The sequence below is a fragment of the Alligator sinensis genome, unplaced genomic scaffold (assembly GCF_000455745.1).
Source record: "Alligator sinensis unplaced genomic scaffold, ASM45574v1 scaffold1092_1, whole genome shotgun sequence".
In the NCBI taxonomy this organism is placed as follows: domain Eukaryota; kingdom Metazoa; phylum Chordata; order Crocodylia; family Alligatoridae; genus Alligator; species Alligator sinensis.
The window spans coordinates 903,821-926,089 of NW_005842252.1; the positions used below are offsets into that span (position 1 = coordinate 903,821).

At 40.6% G+C, this 22,269-nt stretch overlaps 1 protein-coding gene across 1 annotated transcript in view; it reads right to left on the reverse strand.

Moving 5' to 3' along the window:
* The window catches only part of PPA2 (pyrophosphatase (inorganic) 2), a gene marked incomplete at its 5' end in the record, with an annotated part of 68,932 nt that overhangs the window by 10,115 nt on the left and 36,548 nt on the right, over positions 1 to 22,269 (reverse strand). The window contains 3 exons of the mRNA XM_006027575.3: positions 8,876 to 8,945; positions 13,115 to 13,200; positions 15,147 to 15,274. Coding sequence (XP_006027637.1) covers positions 8,876 to 8,945; positions 13,115 to 13,200; positions 15,147 to 15,274 — 284 coding nt within the window. The remainder of the gene's footprint in view (positions 1 to 8,875; positions 8,946 to 13,114; positions 13,201 to 15,146; positions 15,275 to 22,269) is intronic.

Below are 22,269 nucleotides of genomic sequence, written 5' to 3' on the forward strand. Positions count from 1 at the left end.
GCACTGCTAAATTATTTCCCGCCACTTGTAGCTTTCTTTGCAGGGTGCATTTCTTCATTGCAACATAGAAATGCACGTTGCAAGGAGTTCCCGCCATTTGTATTCAGATTCGTGCCCCACCATTGGTCAGTTCTAAATTATTCCTACGTGGCAGCTAGCGATTGGCTTGCTAGCCGTATAAGAGGCTTGAGTGGTTTCCGCCCAAGTTGGAGATCTCCGGAGAATAACCCTGCAAGGGGGGACTCCATAAACATCTTGAGAACCCTAGGCGCGCTGCGGAGCCTATCGGACCCAATGCGTGTGCCTTAGAGCTGGCTATAGAGGTCTGATCAACCTCTGGCCTCTCCCCGTCACCGAACGATCCCTCAACGAACCCCTTCCCTGCGCGCAAGTTCCAGAGAGCCTAGCAAACTTCGTGTGAGTAAATCCAGAGCTCTACCCGGGTCCGAGTCCTTGAAACTGGGACTTAAGCGAAGCTTTTCCTGGAAGTCTTTCCAGCCTACACCGCGACCATCTACGCTGTAAGTAAACAATCTTAAACAACCACTAAGCGTCCGTGCCTAATTCTAGCGTGCCGCCTGTCTTCCCCGACCTGGCGTGTCCGGACTGCTGGCCACAGCCCGCCACGTGAAAAAACCCCCGAGGGCCTCGGACTGCTCCCAGCCCGCACAATCTGCATCTCTGACCTTTATATTTTTTTCTGTGATAGTTCTTTCAAATGCGTAGTTGCTGTTTAGCTTCACTCATGTAGTTATCACGAAGGCATTTGGTGCACTGCATCAGATATTAGGACAGGCATGGTAGGATCCACAGATTCTGATGGATTCATTGTCAGAGGTCTAGCAGTGGAGGTGTGTTGACAGATTAAGTATCTATTGTTAAGGCAAGGCTGTGTCCCAGTTGATATCTGTTGAGCTTTAAGATGACCAGATGGGCAAGGTTAGGGGGCTGTCTGAAAGCCAGAAGCAGAGCAGCTAGAAATATTTATCTCAAGGTCTGATTTTTGTGGAGTATTTTTGTGTAGCTTTTTTGTTGATTCTTCTTATTGGTTGCAGTGTTGGGTGGTAGGTGACCATCAGTCACAGGCGGGTTTCTTTTTTTATTGTAACAGGTTACTGTGGAGTATTTGGGTGACTTTCAAAGATTCAGTCTATTTCTCTATCGGAGTGCCCTTGCTGTATGAAGGCAGATTAAAGGCAGGTCAAGTGGAAAACCCAAGTGTTCTCCTCAGAGCAAATGCAGTGGTATCGGATGGCCCAGCTGTAGATTACAGCTTTTTTGGCACATTTGGAATGATTCCTGGTTTTGTGGCATAAGTATGGTGGTCTGTGGGTTTCTGTATATGGTAGTCTGTAGGATGACATCCTGAATGAGGATCATGGTGTCTAGAAATATGATGCTTGTGTAGGCGTATTTCAGACAGTTTGATGGAGGAGTGAAAATTGTGGAAGTCAATAAGCGAGTCCACATATTCAGCCAAGATGATAAATATCATCTACGTAATTCAGAAAAAGTGCAGATTTGACAGTGTGGTTTTCTAGAAATTCCTCCTCCAGGTGGCTTATGAAACGACTGATATATTGAAGGCCATCTTTCTGCACACCGCTGCACCCATGGTTTGGAGGAAGTACATTGTTGCAAGTGAAGCTGTTATGGGTGAGGGTGCAGTGGATGATTTGTGAAACATACCGTTACATATCCAAGCATACTTCATATTCTTGTAGATATTTCAGGCAGGCAACTGTACCTTCATGCTGTGGGATGTGGATGGAAGTCTGGTATTCTCAGGGAGGTAACTGATGTTCTGGGTTCTGCTGAGGAACAATCTTGTGTTTGTAGGATCTTGCTGTTTGAAGGTACCAGAGTTGAATATGATGGGTGTGTTAGCATTACCTTGTGAATCTTTGGGAGCATATAGAAAGTTCCTGGGGATAGTTGAGTTGAGGATAAGTGAAACTAGATTTTCCTGAAGCTGGTGTGAAAAAGATTCAACAATATTTTTCAATTCCAGAGCAAATCCGGGTGTTGGAGAAAGGTTGTTGTAGTCCTGGCTTTTGTCAAGAAATTTGCTGTTAGCTTCCTGAAACAGTTGTTCAGTGTGTGGCTGCATCTGCTGAGATACATCCAGTCTGATGTTTTATTATGGTCTGTTTTTTCAGTTGTTGGCAAGAGGGTTTTCAGAGGTGGTTGTGTCCTGGTCTGGAATCTGGAAGTATTCTTTCAGGCAAAGTCTGGAGAAGAATTCTTCTAATTCTTCAAATATTAGTATCTTGTCAGTTTATTTTCTCTGGGCAGAAGGTCAGGCCTTTGGAGAATACAGATACTTCAGAGTGGGATTAGGGGATGTTGTGATAAATTGCTTGTCTGCTACCTCTGGAAATTTGTCCCCCCTCCAATTTCACAGCTCAGCCCACTGTTCTTAAAAGTCACCGTGCTTGCTTTCTTTCTCAGACCCGAAGAAGGCCTTGCATTCGAAATCTTGTCTAACTTTATCCCAAATTGGTCCAATAAAAGTTATCACACCCAAAAAATCTTTACCTCTTGCATAATTCCTGGACCATCATGGCTACAACACTACTATAATGCTCACTGTCAGACTAGGCTAAACGGAGGGCCTGGAAACAGGTGGCAATTGTTTGGGCTAACTGCAGAGAAGACACAGCCTTAGAGACAGAACTTACAGCCGTCAGCAGCCTCAAAAAAGCAGAACTACATCATTCACACTCCATTCAAACTTAAAATGTTTCTTTCCAATTGTAAGGGTTAGGAAGCCTTACTTGTTATTAATATTTTAGTAACTCTGTAGAACAGTGATTCTCAACCAGAGTGTCATAGCAGCCTGGGTGCCTCAAGATCCTTTCAAGGCTGCCATGAGATACCACACAATGTTGGCACTGTTAGATTTACAAACATGATTCACATGATAAACCCAGAAATTTCAAATAGAAATCCATAGTTGTGGTCTTTCTGAATTCTTTGCAAAAGAAAAACTGCTGTTATTTTTCTGTAGTCAAAAAGGGGTAAAAGCTAAGAGGTGGCATTTTCCAAGGGCTGCTTCAAAAGTACCCAGGGGTGCTTTGAGCCTAAAAAGGTTGAGAACCACCGCTCTAGAGGTACTAAGGTCAGAATCCCATGGTACTAGATGCTATGCAAATACACAGCAAGAGACAGTTATTGCCATTTAAAAGCAGTAGTTCTCAATCGTTTCAGACTCATAACTTTTGTGAATTGATCAGCACCCTATTTCAAAAGTTAATTTATTTATTACAGTGCTAATCTCCTTGTAGAGAGGCCAGGTAGTGGGAGTGGGGGAAAAGCCAGGCAGGAAAGAGCCTGAGCCTGCATTTATCTCTTTGCAGCTCATGACACCCTTCAAAAGATCTTGCGGCACTCCAAGGTGCCCTAGCACCCTGGTTGAGAATCAATGATCTAAAGAGATAAAGCAAGCTGGAATAGGCAAAAGCAGTACTGTTATTTCCGTTATACAGGGAGAATTCAGAGAGACTGACTTGCCCAAGGTCATGCAGAAAGCCTGCAGCAGTCAGGGGGGTAGGTTGTAGCCATTCTGGTCTAAGGACACAAGCAGACTGGGTTCTTTGAGTAAATCCGATATCTTTTATTAGACCAACTCAAATAGTTGGAAATTTTTTTAAGCTATTTGAGTTGGTCTAATATCTTTTATTAGACCAACTCAAAAAGTTGGAAATTTCTCCAACTATTTGAGTTGGTCTAATAAAAGATATCAGATTTACCCAAAGAACCTAGTCTGCAGCAGAGTCTTCATGTCACTTTTCAACAAGTGTTGAAGACTTTTTTTTTTTTTCCAAAATCTGTGTTTGTACCATGCCAGCCACATAAATATGTTACAGCAGGCTGGGCATCTAACAGTTCTGCTCTGGAACCCAGTGTCTCAGAAAGAAACTGAATTTGGGCCTGGTAGCAAAAACGTCACTTTACCCAGAAATAGTGAAAGCAAGCCCAACGCAAAGAAATGGACGCTCTCTTTACTACATAATCCTTTTCACTGGAGACTGAGAAAAAAGAACCTTTTGTTTCATGCTAGCTACCAAACAGACAATCCTGCCTAAGTGGAAATGTCTCAGTAAAAAAAAAAAAAAAAAAAAGCCGGTTAAAGAGTTTCTCAGTCCAACTTTGCATTATTATAAACATGACAGAAAATGCACCATTCGCTTGCTTTTTACACGTTCTCAGGAGGATGATAATAATTTTCCTCTCTTTCAAAAGATATGTCTACCAACAAAGTCTTTTCTTGCACATTTTCTTTCCAGCACTATAGGGGAAGAAAGATGCAATATGTCTGAGAAACACTGCTCTACAAAACATATATAGTTCTTCTTGGAGGTTTTCCAGCTGCAAAAAAAAAGTTTTTAAGCAAGCTTCCTTGTAGACTGAATGAGCAATCGGTTCTTGGGATTAATGTTAAACAAAGGTTTGGCTGTCCTCGTCAGTCTAACAGATGGCAACACTTAAAAAGGCTGAAGTAAACAGTACGTTTTAGCCCTGACAGTCAGCTACAAGTTCCATTCCAACCCAGTCTAATTCTCAGCATGAACCAACACTGGAGCTGAGAAAAAGATAATATAATTTTAAGAAATCAGGAAGCACCAGCACCTTCCACTGTTATGGAGTGTTAACAACTCTGGTGTGGGTCTCGCTACTGGATGCCAGGGTAATACTAGATATTTAAAATGTTCTATAGCTCTATAGAGGACCTCTGCTGATTGCACTGTACCAATTTTAGATTCAGAACCTTATCAACAGCAGTAAAATTATTCCTGATTTACATTAACACAAGTGGAACTGTCCTGAAACTAAGGAGACACAACAGAGAAGGGTGAAGCTGAGTTTGAAGGAATGCTCAACAAAAATAAACCCTCGACAGAAACTAGAAACATACCCGTTTCTGGTAGTTCATGTCCGCTACTTCAGAGAGGGACAGAAACCACCTACGAATACACCTTAAAGGGCAATCACAGTACAAAAATTCCCCAATATTGACTAGTTGTTTGGTTCCCAAACACAGCTTTTACAAAAACTGAAGAAGTTGCTAGAATCCAATACCCTAAATCAGGAGTGTCAAACTTGCTGGATCCCTGGACCACAGTGCTCTTGGGCTGCAAGATCTACCTCCAGTGGTAAGGCAAGCATCATTAGGAAGCAGTGGGGGTTAACGCAACCACCACTTGCCCTACTATCAGCGTACCTAACAAGGTCCTATACCCCAGATTTCACTGACAGGCCCTGCCCTCATTTATACCACTCCAAGCCCTGTGGACTGGATGCCATGGCACTGCAGGCTGGATCTTTGACACTTCTAAATAATGCTGAAGGTCATTGAGGCTACTTGTGCAATTAGAGGGTACCCAGTAAGGAATAAGGATACTGGAAACTAATCTACGTATAAACAATTGTATATCCAGGACTCACTAGCGGTAAGGACTTTAACATTTGTTCTGAGGCATGGAGTAGGTGGCAATATTCGATAAAAAAACCCTCAAGACTTATAACGGTACTGCATGCCCTCTATTTGTGTACTCAGCCTACCTTATGAGAATACAAGACACAATACAAAAATCTTCTAGTTGTAAATTCGGTATGGGTTAGGGACTAGGAGCATGGGCAGACACTCAAAACTAGTGCGAGTGACTCAGGAATAAGAACATAAGAACTGCTATTTACTGCATCAGACCATAGGTCCACCTTGCCAAGTATCCTGTACCACAAAGGGGCAGAGAGTAGGTGCTGAAAGGGAGAGTGAACTCAGTATGACAAGTTCTTCTGAAGCACAACTCATTCGACCTCTAAGTCAAGATTCCAGTGCATCAGTGGTGCTCAAACTATTGGCCCTGGGAGCCAGATGAGTGTGTCGGGGCCAGTTCACAGGATGGATAGGACCCTGTGTGCCAGGAATGGACCCCACAAAGCCTTGGCCCCGACTCAGGCTCTATAGCCCCCAGTTGCCCCTGCTCAGCCCTGTATTCTGGGATCCAGGCCCATGTGCTGGGATTGGGCCTTGGGGCCCATCTCACCATCCAGCACTGTGCACCAGAATCAGGTCTTAGGGCCCATATCACCCACACATGGCCCCATATCCTAGGACTGGTCCTTGAGGCACTGTTTCCACACACCAAATCGGGCCCTGGGATGCCAACCCTTCACAGCCTCATGTGCCAGGATTTGGCCCTGGGGTCCCATGTCACCCCACCTGGCCCCACATGCCAGGATTGGGCGCTGAGGCCCCATAAACTGGGATCAGGCTTCATGCCACCCTCACCTGGCCCCATGTGGCTAATCTAGCACCCAGGGCCACACTGTCTAGCCCACAGGGCTCCCCAAAGATCTGAAAATTTGGCAGAAGGGGAGTAGTGCCACCACTTCTCTGCTGCCAAATTTTCAGACCTGTGGGGAGCCCTGTGCACTGCAGGACACAACCCTGGAGACTGGATATAGCCTGCAGGCTGGGGGTTGAGAACCCCTGCACTCTATCATATAGTATCTGCGTTCCTTTCTGGAAGCAAATGGAAAGAAAGAAAAATAATAAGGAAAATGATTCTTTGTAGTTCTAACTTTTTTTAAAATGATCAGGTACACGTAGCTAATGCTGGAAACACCACAGACATTAAGATTCTGCAGCCAACCCCTAAATACCATCAGTTTCAACTTGCCAGAGCTGAATGATTGAGAAACTAATTAGGCCATGCAGCACATTGGAAACAGTACCTGCATCACCTCTAGAATTCCATTTTTTTCTTTCTAGACAGTCTTAAAAGCAATACTGTTTTTTATTTCAAGTTGTGTTTGATTAGAAATTGTGCACATTAAAAATACTACTTAAAATATACTGTGAATTTTACTTGCGGATAAATATATGTGGAATAACTGATCTATCCTAGATAAACAAAAATGTTAAAAGAAAAAAAAATTCAAAGAAACAGGATCTGTGGAGAGTTTTAGGTTATTCTGACAGAATGAAATGCCACAAAGAAATAGTGAAAGCCTGCAATAAAAAGAAAGATAAAAATGAGAATAGGAAAAATTACTGATAAGGATACTATGATGGAACACTAATTCGAATTGTAGCTTTTGAAATCACCAAGTTTTACAAATCTTAAAACCTGGAGAAGGATTTCCAGTGAAATGTAAAAACAAATAACCAAATATAGAATGAGTTATTTTTCAACAAATATTTGCCTGGAATCTTTCAAATTCAAACAGTGTAGTATAAAAGATTTCAAAGTCTTTTAAGTTCAAAATTAGTGTGCGTCACAACCTGAATTTCTAGTTGTACTTTAAATATGTGTTAATAAAAATTACTGTAGTTTCTCCGACACACAGGACCCACATGTTTCCATGGTTAAACGTGACTATCAGCAAACACGACTGGGAATTAATAATGTAAGTACTAAAATAAACATTCCTTTAGTGTCTGCGCTAAAATTTACAATCCTGCTAATTATCATGCGCTAAAATACATCTAAACACTCAAATCTGGAATGCAAAAAGTAACCAAACAGATTAGGAAAAAGTTTGATTCTGAAATGTCTTCAAGCTTTAGCTTACTTTCTCGTGAGTAACAAAGGTTTATTTGCTTGCTATACAAAATTCCTAAGACTATTAGTTTAAATTTTAGATGCACAAAAACTAAGTTCCATGTAGACTATAGGGGAAACACAGCCATATAATAAACCGGCACCTTGTTATGTTTAATCCTCAGATAACACTGAGTTCATTTTTAATTGCTTATCTCAGGTGCCTTACCATAGACCCCCATTACAGAAAAATCTATTAGACCACAGTAGCTGAACAAAATAGGAGTATTTGAACAGAACCTCAGTAAGGACACTAGTTTATGCTTCATTGATATCTCATTACTGGTATAAGCCATTGAAGATGTAAGCCTGTTTCTTCAAAGTGAACAATAATAATAATAATAAAGATGGAGTTAGCTGAGGAAGAAGCCTCTGAAAGTACAAAGGAGAGTATTCTGAACCTTGGTTTAAAGAAGCCCAAGGTCTCATCTGACACCTGCACTTGCACAATTGCCATTAATTGTGAAAATGAGGCAAGTGAATGCATTAATGACTAGCCAGCCACGTACACAGCTGTGTGCATGTGCAAAATACCCAGTGTGTTCCTGCAGCCATGGCAACAGCACAAACAAGTGTCAGCGAAAGTGTACTTAAAAAATTAGGCACTTCATATTTCCTTTTCTCTGGTTTGGTTCTAGTCTCAAAAACAAACTATTTACATGGAATAAATTCTCCTCTAATGGCTTTTGCACATGGTAACATCAAACCTGCAAGACATTCTTCTAGTTCAAATAGGGAACCTCTGTGTTTGAATTTTACATTAATTTGCAGAATAAGACAGCCATTCTTTAAAAAAGCATGAATAAAAAAGCACTTCCCCCTTTCTTGTACAGTGATCTATTTAATTATGCAAGTAGGCAAACAAAGGATACCCTTAGTGATTATGGGAGTACAGTCAGGCTAGTCAATCAGTTTTAGCACTGGGTGGTAACTCATGGCAACAGGGCAGACTGGGAAGACAGCAGGCTAAGATACAAATAGCGGTCCATCTTGCTATTCAGTATCAAAAGAAACAGCACCATAGAAAAAAAAAAATCAGTGAAACGGTAATGAACCTGCCAGAAAACACAATTTGAACACTGCAGTGAAAAGGTTTATATTATAATGGTAACATTTCTCCCATAATCTTTGTACTCTTCCTTTTATATTGAAGCATGCAGCGACCTTGTTTGCCCATGTTATTTTCATTCCGCATTTCTGGATCCTTTGCTTGCCTTACACTTTTAAAAAAATTAAAAGTTGCATCCAAAGCTTGTTGCCCTTACTGATTGTACAATTAATCTGGCATCCTCTTCGCTGCAACAGAAGGGGCTGCCACACACCAGAACATTTGTGCTGGAAAACAAAATTAATAAGGAGGTTATTAACTATTGGAAACATTCAAAAAACTAAAACATGCCTGTGATAACTGTGGTCTGCAAAGAACTCAACAGTTTCTGGCTACCAAGAAATGAGGCTGTCAAAGATGAAGTGGGAGCTATTGCTTCATTCATTTAGTATTCTACATTGCTTCTGCCCTTAAAGGATCCCAAAGTTTTGAAAGAGACAGACACATCACACAGACAACTGTGGGACAGAGGGTGCAACATGCTGGCTGCAGAGGAGAAAATTTGACTGAAGACAGAGGACAAGCTTCTGCCCTTACAAAACTGTTTACACAGAGAGGACAGAAAATATGGGCCAAGGTCTCTGATGGTATAAATGGACGATATTCTACCAAAGTTCAATGGAGACACATCCTTCACTGAGACTGAATTTTGCTGTTAAGGTCTCATCTGAATTGTATACCGTCATCTACATGTAATTCAATTCTTCAAGCTGAAGCTGTTATTTTAATTATTTTTAAAGTATGTGAATATGTAGTTTAGATGCCTCAAATGATTAAAGTGAGCCTGGATACCATCTTGTATTCTTGTAGTGCAACAGCACAGCTACCAAGTTGTCCAGCTGCTATACAGAGCTGTACAATCAGCTCTACAGAAGGGAGAGAATGTTTTGTCTCTCAGGGAAACATGAGAGAAGACCATGGGTATCTAAACAGGTCTTCTGCCTACGCTTTTGCATAACATATTTGGTTAGAGCAGTACTAGAAAAGCACTGGCAAAACTCACACATTATAGGTACAGTGCTGCCTGTATTCCATTGCAATGTCTGCTTGCCTGAACTACAGCCACTATCCACCCTTCACGAATTCCAACTGAATCTTTGCACTCCGTGATTTATGTTGTACCAGCTCCCTCTGCCATGTCATAGGACTGGGCATATCCCATGCAACGTCCTGGCAAAGAGCTAAACGATTCGTTATGCCTATGCTTTCATTTTGTTTTATTGTGTTGATTTTATTTAATAGTGGGACATTTAGCATACTGTATTTATCCGAAACCAAGACAACCTTGAATTTACGATGACCCTCCCCATAATTAGATTCTATATATGGAAAATTTATAAATTTTATCATTTTCCATGTATAGAATTTAATTATTGGATGTTCATCTTAAATTCATCCCTACCACCACTGCAGCAGGGAAGCAGTAGAAGGGGAGCAGGCTCTGGGGGTCAAGTGGTGGGGAGGGGGGAAGGGGGCAGGCAGTGGGAGAACTGTGAAAGGCAGGCAGTAGGGGGGCAGGTGGTAGGGTGCAGGTAGTGTGGAGGCAGTGGGGAAGAGAGGAGGCAGCTTGTCCCTTGCCCCGCCCCCCCCCCCCCCCCCCCCCACCTTGTTCCTGCCCCCACCTCCCATCTTCTGCCCCCCTGCAGCCTTGGACCCCTGTCCCTGCAACTTCTCTCCCTTATGCCACCCTCCCACCCCCACTGCTTACCCTTGCTCTGAAATTGAGTAAATATGGTATTATAAAGGGTTGATTGCACACTGGTTTGATGCCCATTGCTTTAGGTCAAAGTACGGACCAATAAACAATAACATAGTTACGCTGAGATGTACAGTACACCTTTCCACTTGAGTTTTCTTTACAAAGTTAATGGGAGGCATGCAGTTGCAATGTAAACCATCAGATACAGCTACAGAGTCAACCTATTATAAAAAAGCAATACATCTTTTTTGTTTGCTTTTGTTTTTAGTTTTACCAATTTTTTAGACTGTATTTAAACAAAGGATGTTAAACAAAACTCTCATTATGAGAAAAAATGTCACTTAACAAGGATCACATCTGGCCAATGACCAACTCTTAAGGAAATCACCTCCACACCAAATTACATCCAGCTTCCTCTCAGGGCAGGCCTATACAAGGGTAGGGCAGGAAGGGCAGAGGCTGGAAGAACTGGGTTCAATTCTAGGCTCTGTCATAGACTTCCAGTGTGACTTCAGGCACCTCAGTCACCCTGTCCCTAAAAGGGAGGTAATACTTAAAAAGGCCATCCTTAAATTAGCCAATAAGCTCTTTGTGGTAGGAACTGGTTTACAGTATAGATGCATAGGCACATACTACATGCAGTCTACATGCAGGTAAAGACTTGAGGTATTATTGAAACATCTAAATATAATAACAGTACTAAAGGTAATGAATAAATAATGGGCAGATGATTTGTTAGAACTGTGTCATAGAGACTCTCTCAGACATGTTCCCAACCCAAAAAACATTTTGAGGAGTACAGAAAAATAAGGATTTCAAAGGTATGAATCTATGCGACAGCTTGTTGACATTTCAGAACAGCAGCTGATCATAAGTACACAATGGGAGTTTAATGACAAAATAAGAGACGTAACTAATACCATATTTATTCAAATATAATATGACCATGATTATATGACAACCCCCATAATAAACAGATTCTATTTATGGAAAATTCATAATTGTGATATAATTTTCCAGGTAAAGAATCTAATTGTTAGAGGTTTGTCTTCAATTTGTCCCCCTCTCATTGCTACAGCAGGGAAAAGAAATCTGGGGAGTCAGGTAGACCCTTTGCCCTCTACCCTCCCCCACCCTAACTTCTTTCCCCTCCCTTACTATCAGACCCTGCTCTCCCTGAACACATGGAAGTAGGGAACAAATTTGAAAAAAATTACCTTGAAATAAACATAGCTGTAGCAATTTGCACGTAGTACCCATTGACTTAAGTTCACCCAGAAATTATGTATTTTATCTTTCTTGAAACTGCTGCAAGTTTTAGCACAGATACTCCATGAATATATTTTTAAGCAGCAGTTTGGCACCTACTTATATAAAGTACAAACTATGCATATTAATCCAAAGGCAAAAAGCTCATGATTTACTATATAGTTCATTGGGCTGGGCCCTACCAGTCAATAGGATCTCAAGCCATGGTAACCCCTCAACTTAGCACTTTTTATTATGTGTGTGTACTCCAAAAAGCCTCCACAAAGGATCCATGTGTTAATTAACCCCCACCTCATGACTGGCACCAGGTATTCTTGTCATGAGTCCTGGGATCCTCCAAAACTTTATATGCAGATGAGGTGCAGGACAATCTGGTCTGATTTCACCTCATGGAGGGCAGAGCCACCCTAATCATATGTGACAGATTGAGAAATGGCCTGACAGAGGGATTCTGGGTAAACTTTGGGGCTCCATTTGGTGAGGTTTGCCACACATTTAAAGCTAGTGAAGAAACAGGAATCATTGGAAATGTGAAAGAAAAGGCGCAGCTTAGCTGTGGGAGTGATAAAGAATTTGCAATGCATGCAGTGTAGTGGCTCACCATGACTTGGAAAAGACTTGGCACTAAGGGAAACTGTGCTCAATGGACAGTACCATATGGCTTACTCAGATAGGCTGCACTAACATATCCTTGTGGTAGGTTCCCATCGGCACATTTGCCCAATATAGGCCATATACTTTATAGTTGCGCTTAGCACTGGGTGCATTTAATTAACTTCATAGTTGGTTCCCATTACTGAGTACACGCTGCTTTTACCAGCAGTTCAAAGACAGGCAATATATTTAATGTGGTTCCCTTGTATGCAAATGTAAGATGAGGGGCTTTTCTCTGCTTTGCTGATTTAGGAAAAAAACCTGTTTTATATTTGAGTAAATACAGTATATATTTCATTGGTTTTTGTAACTAAATTCCTTATTTTTAATTTTTTTTTTAATTTCACTGTACAGCTTTATATCATTATAAATGGCTACCACTATGCTAATTATCTTTTTACTTAAAGTGAAAAAAGGTCTTTTTAGCAATGTATTCAGCAACTACATCTGGATTATTACAAATTTATGAAATATACATTAAAAGAAATTCAAAATTATCAGTATTTTGCAGAAACTAAAACACTAACAGACTACAAAAAGTTTTTTGATGCTATCACTAAAGTTACATTATAACTCATTCACATAACTTCTGTAATCAATATCTTTTTTATGTACAGTTACTATACAAACAATTATGCATTTGAGTTCTGTAAAAACAAAAATGCAACTGTCACTTCAAAACAAAAATCTAAGTGTTCATACACAGATGCTGCATAGAGGATACCATCAGAATGAAAACAGTATAAACCAAGATAGTTTATACTGGACACTTACCATTTTATAGCACCTCCATCCGCCTTTTTATGAAGCAAAGCTTTCCAGTATTCGTGCGTAGATTTAATAATTTCAATAGCAAACTCCTAGTTTATATCAAGAAAAAAGTTTTATGATTTAAAAGGATATTAAATTTTTAAAAATCCCAAAGAACTAGTTTATTAAAAATGCAATTTCATATGGTACAACTTCCAGAACTTTAATGAGGCCTCAGAGGAGACCCCTAAAATAATACATCGCAACAGCAAAAATAATCCTCACTACCCATCAAGTATATCCAAATTCCCTTTTTGATAAGCAGCTAGAAACAATCAGGAGAATCTATGAAAAAAAAATGAAATCTGTGTGCATCTACAAAAATTTTTAAAAGTTCAGGATGTCACATGTGGGCCTACAGTAGAAGAAATGCTGCATGTCACATGAGAAATAATACATGACCCTGTAATGAAAGACTGTTTTGTAATGTATGAGTTAAGGTTGCACATTAAGGTCAGAGTTAAGGTTGCACGTTTAGCATTAAATTGCCATTTCCCTACTTTACGATTGCCTGAGGTATATCCATACTGCTTCAAAATACTGTGTGTAGGCTAAGGTATTTAGGGAATATTATAACCCTGGTCTCCAACAATTTTGGCCACAGCCTTGTTCATGCCTTACCAGGTAAGAACTGCAAAATGCAGAATATTCAGAAGGGCAGTCAATGGGAGAGCTTGGAGTAGAACTTTTGATTGAGCCTTGCAGCTTTCTAAACATATTCACTAAGCTAAAATATATTTTTAGTGAGAAGAGCAGGAGAAGGAAATGTTTTAACCACAGGAACCTAGGAAGTTGTCTGCATCAGTTAAAGGAATTTTAGAGCTCACACAGCTTGTTGCAAAACTAAACTAACTAACTTACATAGAGGCCAGTGTGTATAATTCTTAGAAAAAAACTCTACAACAGTGATTCTTAACCAGGATGCCCACCCTCAGGTGCCTTGAGATCCTTCCAAGGGTGATGCACAATGCCAGTGATGAGAGGTGTGCAAACATGATGCACAGGATAAAGCCAGAGATTTCAAATTGGAATTTATAGCATAAAAACCTTATGACCTGCTGTAGTTTGTCTGAGTTCTTTGCAACAGAAGTATTGCTCTATCATTTTTCTGTAGTAAAAAACACATGAAAACTAAGAACTAGAATTTTCCAAAAGGTGCCTTAAGTCTAATATGATTGAGAATTGCTGCTCTACCAGATGTTCCTGGTAAGTAATTTTTAAAATATCAATAAAGCCATATTTTCTCTGGAAAAGTTCACACAGCATCTTTAGAGTGTACTATTTCCCAGCTTGTCATCCTTTCAAACACTGGCCATTTTAAAAACAAATAGTTAACTCATAGGAATTTTCCCCCCTAAAAACAGGAATATTTTTTCAGCCTTCAAGTAAAAAAATGCTGAAATATTTTTACTCAAAATTAACAAAAAATAAATAAATTAAACTTTGGGCAGCTACCAAGTATGAAAAAACATGTAACATATTTCTTCTTTTGAAATATACAGCCTTGCAAATATGTCAAGAAAAAACAACAGCCTAGATTTAAAAGAAAAATGTATTCACCATCTTGTTTACTAGGACAAAAATAATTAAAAATATGGTTCCAATCCTCCAAAATAATATGCGTGTATAGAACGCCCTTACAGTGTAACTTAATGTTTTACACGTGTTTAAAAAAATATTTCCTTGGGTTATAATGAAATTTGCAACATTGGTTAGTCACCTACATTTATAAAAGATAAGACCTTTTCAAAATTCTCCCTGCTATATGGATTAAGATTTTCATCTTGCAAAAATAAGAAAAAAGTAAGCAAATACAGTTACAAAGTTTGATGATAAATCCCTAACTCTATCTACTATATTTAAAGACCACTGACACAGCATTATTCCATTATGAGCTCCACAAACAGCATTCTCACTTCCTGGTAGGCAACTCCAAAAATTCTATGATATATCATTCATAAAACACACAGGCTACCAAGATGCATCTTTAAGTCACCTTGTCCTTAAACTCTCCATTAAAAGCAAACTGATTTTCCGGTTTTCCGTCTGGGACCTTATATAATCGGAACCAGTCAACTGTAGCTTCAAGATAACCTGGCTTGTGCTTCCGGACATCATCAATATCTGTAGGTATTAAAAAAAAAAAAGTATCACATTTTTGCTCATAATTTTGGTCACATCTGTTTTTAAGGCTTGTAAAATATTTGCAAGCAATTTGATTTCATTCAATATTTTCAAACTCATCAGGGAATCTCATAGTCTTATATCAGCTACTCGTAGTTGCTATTTTATGATATCACCACCACACTAAATAAGTAAACCAGCTGCCTCCTGATCTTTAATAATTAAGACCCAAAAGGCCAATAAATAAAAAGACCGCCTTAATGACAAAAGGAGAAGAAAAATCTGTATTTATATCCTCTCCCATTTTAGTAGGTACCTCATATGATACACAGATTTCTTTGTAAGATTTATTTTCCAGCAACTGCATCAGGCCTTTCCGATTAAGGAATAAAATTAAATTAGCACGTTAAAGAAGAGACATGCCTGATGTAGGAAAGAAAACCTAAAAAAAAGTAAATAAGGATCATAGCACACATTACCTCTGGATTTGGCCCATTAGGTACAAGAAGGGTAAATGTAATAAGCAGTAAGTGTCAAGTATTCTCAAAAGGGGTACTATTTCTTTGCAATGATGAGCAAATTCTACCATTTCCTCCACAGGTGCAGACCACCTGGCAGCAGAATTAATGAGATCCAACTGTGCAAGAAAGAGGCAGAGCACGAAGGAGAATGCATGTCTTCTGCAGGGCATCCTTCCATGGAAGAGCACGTGATGATGGGTTTCAGAAGGAAGTGAATGCAAGCCAGAAATGAACAGCCCACCTCTGTCTGGATCCTTCAATCCTGTCAACTCTCACCCTCTTTGCTAAGGGGTATACTAGGACCATGGATGTTTTGTCACTCCTCTCTTGACAGCTACCTCCTAGACTCACCTCTGGACTCCAAATGGCACAGACATGCTTATTGTCACAGAATAAGTTTAACATTTTCTCACAAATGAAATCATTAGCATGTTGTTTCTTAACCTAGCCTGACCTGAAATCCCATTCCAGAATCATTACGCAAACATAAAGATTTGAGATGGATTTTACCTTAAACTGAAAATATTTTTTCAGGCAATATTTTCCTCCTGCAATATATGTCTTTCAGCAACAAGTCCAAAATAAAGGAGTCAAAAATAAGTTGCAAACACCAGTTTTCATTAAAAAAAACAAACAACCTGTGTCATTAAATTTAATACAGCCCAAGCTCTGAGGGTAATTTTTTTTTAAGAATTACAGTTCTTTATAAGGGAAGACATGCTGCAGACTGCATTTTGACTGATCTATGTGTGTGATTTCTTGCTTTATTTTGTTGTTTCCTATAGTTCAAAATATAGGAAAAGGAAAATCTCAGAAGTCATAACAACACAGAAATTTGGCTTTTTTCCAGAACACTTCCTCTTACGGTGTCATTAGCTTTGCACCTGCAATGGCATTCTGATTCACAATCATGTGCTTACATAGAAGTCTTCAATGGCAAGGAAAGTGCTATGAACCTACATTCAACTCCTTTCTTTGTGACACTGTCATAGAGATTTTACTGTGCACAAAGGCAAAGAGGATTTCAAAACTTAATGTGTGTGTCCCACACTTGTGCACAGTGTGGACTACATAGAGCCCACCTGCACTCTTGTTTGCAATTATGCGGCCTTTCATGGCATTTTACTTTTGAACACTACAACCCACTGTTTATATGGCGAAGTATTACATTTGAACCATCTGTAACATAATCAGGATTTTTTTTAAAAAGCTATTCACACTGTACACTCTACTTTTGCTTGTTCTGTGCTCACCCAATAGAATTAGGAGCTGCATTTCACTGGATCCTGTGGCTGTATTGCTTCATAACGTATGACTCCCTACTATTTGATCCCATTCTCCTCCCTATTCTCTGCAGCCTTATCATTCTCCCCCTATGCACATATTCTACTGTTACTTGCTTCCTTTTCCCATCCTGTTTCCAGGCCACCTTATTGCCTTCCCTCCCCCACCATTTCCAGGGTGTATTGCCTACCTTCTTCATTCCCTTCTTGTTTGTACATATCTCATCCAGCATTGGTGGAACTGCAGCCCCAACAATGATTCTGGATTCACTCCCTGCATCATCTCCTCTCTCCCTTATGGAACTGTGGGATGCAATTACAGAGTTATTTAGGAACCTACAGATGGGTACAGGCTTCTTGTAGAGCCTAAAGAGGAACCTAATCTCTGGTTGCCTAAGTATCTTTGTAAAATTGATCTAACCTTTAACATGAGGCTCTAGACTGGTCTCCTGCTGTTTCAAGCTCCAATAACAAGCTGCAGAGGAGAAGGAATGCTAACACTATGCGACTGTGTAGCTCTCCATACACAGACTACCACCCAATAGTCCATGAATGACAGCATCAGAGCAGACCTAATTTAGGAGACTAAATACTTGCAGTTATTCTACAGGCAACACTGATGTCCACTAGCTTGTATCTGAAAGTCTGTATCACCAGTTTCTAAACTTGACTGGCTCTTGTATCTTCCTCTTTAAAAAAGTTTCAAGTACCACAAAGTTCTGCTTTTTTTCTGCCGGCATATTTTAGGCCTTAACAGGCCTCAGTGTTTATGGACTCAGAGTGAAATCATGTTCTAATCTGGCTGCTGGACACCTGCCTGGGTGAAAATAATGGGAAGATGGAGTTTGGCAGGGGTAGTCTGAGTGATAGAGTCGTGCTACATGTTCAAATTTAAGTTGGAGAGAAACCAGTGGTAACAGTTGTTACACATTTTCAAATGCTAGCTTTATAGTGGGTTGGCCCTTTTTATACCCAGATAGTCATTTTTATCATGTTATAATTACTTTGCATGTGAATTAACTAGTTAATTCTGTAATATATAACATGTAGCAGGGGCCTTGAAGTCAGAAGCTGCTAAGGTTAGGCTGAAAGCAGACATTCTGGGTAAAATGCAGAGGCTTTGGGAACGGACAAGTGTATGTGTGTTAGAGGGCAAAGAAGGGAAAAAAGATGGGGGAGTCTTACTGGAAAATGAGTCTTTTTCAGAGCACCAGACAGCTTCAGCTCCAAGTCTTCCATATTTGTCACTAGCTCCCTCTGAGACAGCAAGCACTGCCAACTCCTGGAGACTCTAAATCAGAGCTTTCCAAACTGTGTGCCGCGACACATTAGTGTGTCGGCGGCAGTGTGTAGGTGTGTCGCGCGAAATGCAGAAAATTTTGCGGAAGGGCACCGCGGAGCTCCCTTACTCGCGTCTGCTTCCCTTGGCCCCTCCCCCGGAACTGAATTACTGTGTCACGAAATGATGCATGTCTAAAAAGTGTGTCACCAACATGAAAAGTTTGGAAAGCTCTGATCTAAAGAGTCTGCATTGGTGCCCGAACTCACAATACTTCCCTTCCTGTGCTCCCCCCTGCACCCCCTCCCACTAAGCTAAGAGACTCTAAAGCCCTCCTTCTTGGCAGTGTGCTACAATTTGTGTAAGCTTTCTATGTCCTCCAAGTATCTCTAGTTCTTGAATTCACTCACTCCTTTCACCTGGTTCAAGGGCCCTTAGCCATCTTTGCTGCATCTGTATCATGATCCAAACGGGTTCCCAGGTCACTAAGTTTCCCTTTTGTTTCCAGTTCCCGTACTTCGGAACCTCTCTCGACTCAACATTCCCATTAAATTCTCCAATCCAGCTATATGCACTTTCCTTCTCTCCTCTCCTTTGGGAGTAACGTAACAGGTAAATGGTTGCAAATTAGGACGGTAGATACCTGAATAGTACTTGGCTCCATTCCCTGCTCCTCCTCCTCCCCCCTTGCTTCTGCTGAAACTGAAAATACCAGTTTCCCTTAAAGGGGAACACATCATAGAACAGATTTTGGCTACTTCCTGGATCCTATTATTCCTTAAAAGGAACAGACCACCATACCCATGTGTACTACTTCCAAAAAGCTCACAAACCATGTTTGGGGAAGCCCTAGACTAGATCAACTGACAAATGCACGTTATGGGTGTATGATAGTATTCACTGCATCTGTGAAGGGGCAAGATGCTTGTTTGATTCCCTTTTCCAAATCTTTTTCTAAGAGGGCATGGACAAACATATGTTTTAGCCACTTTAAACGGGGGAGGGAAGCTGCTGCTTGGGAGCATGCTGCAGCTGTTATGCTGTCCCTGTTATAGCTGCATAATTCTGTAAATATAAAGTGAGCTAACTCAAATTAGCAGTGGCCCTGAATGAAGCAGTGTTCAAGTGGTACCACTACTAAATCATACAAACATAACAGCTCATACAGTATCACATGATAACAATGCAATTGTTACATCATTTATACCCTTTGCTACTCTTTATTAAGGATTTCACAGTCTCTAATTACAGAATACCAAAATAATTTTAAAATTATGATTCCTGTAACCACACCATGTTTTATTCTGCCGGAGGAAAGCGTGACTAAAGCCCATGCTGGGCTTAAGAGCCCACTCAGCCTCTGGCTTAAGAAAACCTTGGTCAGTCCTCACCAACTCCTTCTGGGGAGGCACCACAGACGAGCTCAGAAGGAAAGCTCATTAACAGTCTATCCAAAGCTAAGAGAACGCTAGCCATGTGAAGACTGGATTGAAAATATGGAAAAGGAGGAGGAGGAATCCTCAAGAGCTCTCATGAGGAACAAAAGAACAGGTATTTGTAGGAGGTGCAGTGATTTAAAGCACTAATTCCAGATAAGTCTGGTTTCACACCTGCACGAGGACAGAAACAAACAGGAGTTGGATGATCTCAGCCTCCTCCACATCAGAGTCATAGGGACAACATGCTGGCCTTAAGAGATGTGCACAGTAAGGCTGAAATTTAAAAAAAACTATGCTTGTGTGTGAACAGCAAATGTGTGGCCTAGTAAATAAATTTCTTTGTTTATCTCTGTTGTCAAAGTCTGCTCAGAGAGGTCAAGGATGGGAATGACAGGAGTCCTCCTTAGATAATAAAGCATCCATATACATTGAGAGAGGCTTAGGGGTGGTTTCTTCATCCTCCCTGTCTGTACTTCCATGAGCACTTAACTAAATCCAAGACTTAAAAAAAGTACATGACAAAAGTAGCTGTTATTACATTAACTATAAGCAGTTTGGTTTCAATAAGGAAAGTCTCTAGAGGTTGGCACGAACAACTACTGCTAACTCTTTGTCAAAGGAAAGAGCCAATGCAAACACAGCTTCCAATTCTATCGGGTCTTACAAAAGGAAGTGATAAAAACATTTGTATAAAACTACCATTTTTAGTACAACAGATGCTGTTTCTTGCAAGCAAAGCTAAAACAACATGCTTGCAGCAAGCTTTCTAAACAAGGTCTGTGGGAAGAGAGGACATATGTTTTTAATAACATCTTATAAACATTTACAGGAAGCAGCAGCTACATTCCATATAAAGGCATTTGAATTTTCTCCAGAATGGGAGAGAGGTTGCGAGAAAAGAGCCTCAGTACAGATAACTCATTTCTTTATGTTGAATGCTTACACAAATTCACAACAAAGGCTTTCATGATCTGCCTCTAAATGTAATCCCACACAGAAGGATATATGGAGTATGTGAAGCCAAATAAGGCAATATGCTTTATTTTCAGTTAAGGATCAGCCACATGGCTTAAAATTTAAGAGATGTTACTAAGCCATGTATAGTCACTACCTACGATGAATAAAAAACAATCAAAAATGGCAAACACCGCCCACTGGCCTGGATTCCATTTATGAACAACAAAGCTCATCTTATTTGTGGAGAAAGGGATGCTGATACTGTGCAATAACTATGGCAATACTCTAAATTATAAATATACCTATGCTGATAGAACTCACTTACAGATAGGATTATTCACAGGTATTGTTCCAGTAACCAAATTGCAAAGATTTTCAGATCCCATTAATTTAGGGATCTTTGGCATTTAAAACTTGAAAAACTTTAAAATAGCCTGATTTCCTGAGGAAAGGGGCTCAATTACTTTACAAAAAAATAGGCATTTGTAAGACCTCTCAGAAGCAGCTTTTCAAATCACCCACTCTGGGGGGAAAAACAAACAAACCTGGCCAATATAAATGTTTCATCATTTTGTGGCTTTTCATTTGCAGAAAAAAAACCCATGCCCAAATATTCCTCTCAATTTTCAGGAAAAGTAAATTGAACCTGATATGTATGTGAATTTCAGTATATGAAAAAGTCCAACTATGAGGCAAGCAGACAGGAAGCATCTCTACTCCAAGAATTTGCCTCTCCTCTTGGCCAAAACATTATACAAAAGCCAAGAGCTGTAATGCTTTTTAAGATTTAGAATTTCAGAGTGGAATAGCGGTTTCAGATATACATCCAGCCCACTTCCTCATTCTTAAATTGCTTCACTGCATCCAGTGATGGTCATCTGGGTAGCAGCTGCTTGGTCGGAAAATGGACTGTTCATATAGATATACACACATTTTATGAAACAGGTTTTTCTTGTACACAAATGGAAATTTCCACATTTATCTCCCTCTCTGCAGGAGCAGCAAGTATTTGATTCAGCTTTGGATTCAGTCGATTCGGAGACACAGTGATTCAATTAGGTGATTCGAATCATCGTCCTGTTTTGATTCAGCTGCTGAATCGGGCCGAACCTCCTCTGAATCGAACAGGCGGCGGCGGCAGTGTTGGCCGCAGGGATGTGGCGGCAGTGAGCAGGGCCCCACCCCCTGCCTACTCCCCCAGCCCCAGCATCCTGGCATTTAAAAAAAGTCCTGCATTCACTGGCTGCAGCATCAGCGATTGGGGCCTCTGGGGGCTCATGGCAGAGACCCCCAGGCAGCACAGGGCAGCAGGGATTCCCCCCCCCCCCCTGTCATATCACACAGGTGCAGCGTGGCTTGACAGGGCACAGCGCAGTGTCCCGGAGCTGGGGTGGCTCCAGCAGTCACCTGGAGGCCGGCAGCGCTCAGCCAGAGCGGGCCCAGCTCCCAGATAGTGCACAGAGCCCCGTGGCGCTCTGCCGAGCCATGCTCCACCGCTACAGCTGTCATGCAGGCG